At 54.6% G+C, this 4,006-nt stretch overlaps 1 protein-coding gene across 1 annotated transcript; it reads left to right on the plus strand.

Annotated features, from left to right (window-relative positions):
* Positions 1-313: 313 nt before the first annotated feature.
* MLNR (motilin receptor) lies at positions 314-2,376 on the plus strand (the record flags this gene model as incomplete). The annotated part of the gene is given in 5 exon segments (XM_082675631.1): positions 314-671; positions 676-898; positions 901-1,215; positions 2,008-2,119; positions 2,121-2,376. Coding segments are annotated over 5 exon segments (1,251 nt in total). The 5' UTR covers positions 314-326.
* Positions 2,377-4,006: the final 1,630 nt, after the last annotated feature.

The following is a 4,006-nucleotide window of genomic DNA, read 5'->3' on the forward strand; positions in this document are numbered from 1 at the left end:
TGGGGCTCGTCCGCGGCGACCGCCTCCCGCGTTCAGTTGGTGGGGAGGGAAGCGCCTGGAATACGTGGAATACCACGGGCCTGGGAGCGGAAGCGGGGCCGAGGCAGGCTGGGCGGTGACTGGGGGTGGGGACTGCGCTTCGCCCGGTTGGCAGCCCTCAAGGCGGACCCTGCGGAGCCACGTTCCCGCGCGCGGTGCCGCTGGACTCGGGCTGTGCAAGCGGCAGGGGTTTGGCGCGCCCAGCGCGCACCGGCCGCCAAAGGAAGCGCTTTTGCCTTGGGACCAGGCGCTAGGCTCCTGGCCCGGCCCGGGGACGCGGCGCGCCCATGGGCAGCGCCGAGAACCGCAGCGACGGCTCGGAGGACGCGGGGGAGCCGCCGTGGGCAGAGGTGCTGCCTTGCGACGAGCGCCGTTGCTCGCCCTTCCCCCTGGGGGCGCTGGTGCCAGTGACCGCCGTGTGCCTGGGCCTGTTCGCCGTCGGGGTGAGCGGCAACGTGATGACGGTGCTGCTGATCGGGCGCTACCGGGACATGCGGACCACCACCAGCTTGTACCTGGGCAGCATGGCCGTGTCTGACCTGCTCATCCTGCTCGGGCTCCCCTTCGACCTGTACCGCCTCTGGCGCTCCCGGCCCTGGGTGTTCGGTACGCTGCTCTGCCGCCTCTCGCTCTACGTGCACCTACGCCACGCTGCTGCACATGACGGCGCTCAGCCTCGAGCGCTACCTCGCCATCTGTCGCCCGCTCCGGGCCCGCGTCCTCGTCACCCGCCGCCGCGTCCTTATGGTCATCGCCGCGCTCTGGGCCGTGGCGCTGCTCTCCGCCGGGCCCTTCTCCTTTCTGGTGGGCGTCGAGCAGGACCCCGGCCGCTACGCGGTCCAGGACCTTAACGGCACCGCTTAGCTCACCCCCTCGCCCCGCCGCCACCGCCACTTCTCGGGTCCTCGCGGGCGCCACCGCTGTCCCCGCCGTCGGGCCCCGAGGCGGCGGCGGCCGCGGCGCTGTTCAGCCAGGAGTGCCGGCCGAGCCCGGAGCAGCGGGGCGCGCTGTGCGTCATGCTGTGGGTCACCACCGCCTACTTCTTCCTGCCCTTCCTGTGCCTCAGCGTCCTCTACAGGCTCATCGGGCGGGAGCTGTGGAGGAGCCGCGGGCCGCTGCGAGGCCCGGCCACCTCCGCTCGGGAGAAGGGACACCAGCAGATGGTCCGCGTCCTGCGTGAGTGGCGCCGCCTCTGTTCCAAACACCCCAACCCACGGTCCAGGCTGTGTCGCCTTCCCCTGGTCTCCCAGCCCTCGGCGCCTCTTCTGGCCACGTTTCATTCTGTCGTTCTACCCCAGCCTCCACCTGCTTCTCCTTCTAGTCTCCAGAGAAAACCATCTCCCGTCCTCCAAGGGCTCTGGGTCACCCCAGGCGTCCCTTGAGAGTGGGATATCCGGGTCCTGTAAACAGCAATTATTTCCCAAAGCCTCTGTGATCAGCGAGCTGGGCTGATCCAAGATGGATAATTGCAGGCTCTTAAGCCAACTGCCTGTCTCTGTTTGATGCTGCAGTTATGGAATTACAGAACCCTGGAGAAGACGGGATAGCTCACGTTAAGATAAAGTTTCTTTACTTAATGTTATGTTATCCTGAAGACTAAAGTGAATCATGCCCATATCAAAAAAATAAAGATTGTGCAGACTTGTTGCAGAGTTCTTTTCAACCGAAAACAGAGAACATGTCAACGAAGTGGGTTTGTGGAAGGAAGCCTGCCAGAACAGCTTGTTAGTAGAAATCACTCCTTCTGGTTTATGTCAGGCCTTGATAGTAAATGTATGAGCCGAATACTCAGCTTTAAAGCTAATATCGATGCTGTCTGCAACCTGGTAGTTTTTCTGGGGTGGGGATTTGGCTAGGCAAGAGTTTTATTTATTTTGCTTTTACTTATTATTTCAGATGGTTTCCTGGGGATGCTTATTTGTTTTCGGATGCTTTGGCTAATTCTGGCGCCTATGTCTTGTTTTGCAGTGGTGGTGGTTCTGGCGTTTATAGTTTGCTGGCAGCCTTTCCACGTTGGCAGAATCATTTACATAAATACCAAAGATTCCGGGATGATGTACTTCTATAGTACTTTAACACTGTGCCCTGCAACTTTTCTATCTGAGCGCATCCATCAACCCCATCCTCTACAACCTCATTTCAGAGAAGTATAGAGCAGCGGCCTGGAAACTGCTGCTAGCCAGGCGGTCCAGACAGAGAGGTTTCTGCAGAAGCAGGGAGGCTGGAGGGGATCCTGGAGGAGACATGGCTGGCTGCACCGAGACCAGCGCTAATGTACAGACACCAGCAACCAGCATGGCCAAACACAGCGCCTCATCCCACAGCTCTGGGACTTAAGGGAAAACAGGTCTGCAGGAAGAAAAGAACTGCGAGGGGGGAACCGAAGCTGTTAGGGAGAATTAGAAAGAGTGGTTGACATTTTGCAAGTTGGTCAGCAACTTAGCATGATTTTTTTTTTTAAACAAAGGTATGAAATGTAACTGTACCAGTCTCTCTGGTTTTCCTTTCATGTACCCCCCTGGGGACGTTCATTTTATCCTCCTGATATCCCACATCACAAAATGTTCTCTGGGGAGGTTTTGTAAGTCCTCATTCTTCTACTCTGGGGAAATATGACCACTCATTTTCCAGTTAACAAGTGATCCAGAGAGATGCTCCCGTAAAAATTGTCACCTGTGAGGTCAGAGGTGTATTTTGTTTTATGTTTTGGATATAAATGTGATGGTGCATCTACAAGGAATCCAGGATGATGAGAGTTTTATTCCAAGAAATTACTTAATGCTTATATATGACAGCAAAAAATGTTTAGAAACAAGTGAAAGGAATTCTGGGTAGAGTGCAGTGTTCAGGGGTCCCGCCTCTCTCAGGCTCAGAGCAAATCGTTAAGTTTAGGCACAGTACCCTCTTTCAGAACCTGGGTACGGAAGTCTGAGGGCAGGGAGCTGCAGCAGGATGTAGCTTCCACAAAGCAACTGTTGATCACATTGATAAGAGCTTTAATACGCCTTATTCGCCTCAGCTTGGTGGGATAAGCAATGATGGAACCAAGTCTGGGGTCTGAGTCTGAAAACTTAAGAGCCTTACCCACTCCCACCCCGAGAAGCTGCACTAACAGAAAAAACGAGAGTCAATGGATGTACTCAAGGGTGAGAGAGACTGTGCTGGACATTCTGGCCAACAACTCTGTAACTCTGTTTTAGTTTTTACAGTTTAAAACATAAACCTGTTTTTGGAGGGCTCCTACTGCCTCGCTGGACTCCAAAGGGCCTCAGTCAACCCAGGGTCTTATGAATGGCGCCCCCTGGAGGTAGGCAGGATACAACTAGGTCAGCTGTAAACTACAAATGGTGACTCCATAAACAAGGGTCCGCTCCACACCTGACAAGGTCCTTTGCTTTTTCATGTGATTGACTATGTACAGTGATGCCTTCAAGTCCCCTTGAAGTGTCCTAACACCCTGGCCCTGCCCTCAACTGGTGTGGCAGTGAAGAAGTCCCCCGTCTACACTGTTTCTTCCAACTTGGGGCAGTGGTCCCTAAACTGTGTTCTGCAGATTTTCAGGGAGTATTTGAAAAAAGGATTCTGTGGTCAAATATGGCAGAAGAACAGTGCATGCTGTACCCACCTTCCCAACAGTCACAACACAAAATATCCCATCAGAGGCTCTGAGAAGTTGTTGCTGGGGACACTGATGGAGGGTCTCACGGTGCAGGTGCCAGCCTTGTGCCACAGCCACTCCCCTGCTTGGTGGCACTAAGTGGGGACGTCCTGGAGATGCAACCACACAGTCTTTCTTCTCTCGGGAGTTCCTCTCTGGGACAGTCAGAAGCGGCTTCTTCCCTGTAGAAAATCATGGCTAAGAAACTTACTGATATGTTATATGTAGTATAATATTTTAGATATAGAAGCAAAGACCTCTCCTTTGAGTTTTCTTGTTCAGATTCTAGAAAAGAGGGATTTGCATCAC

The sequence above is a fragment of the Grampus griseus genome (assembly GCF_964374135.1).
Source record: "Grampus griseus genome assembly, chromosome: 18".
Lineage (NCBI taxonomy): Eukaryota > Metazoa > Chordata > Mammalia > Artiodactyla > Delphinidae > Grampus > Grampus griseus.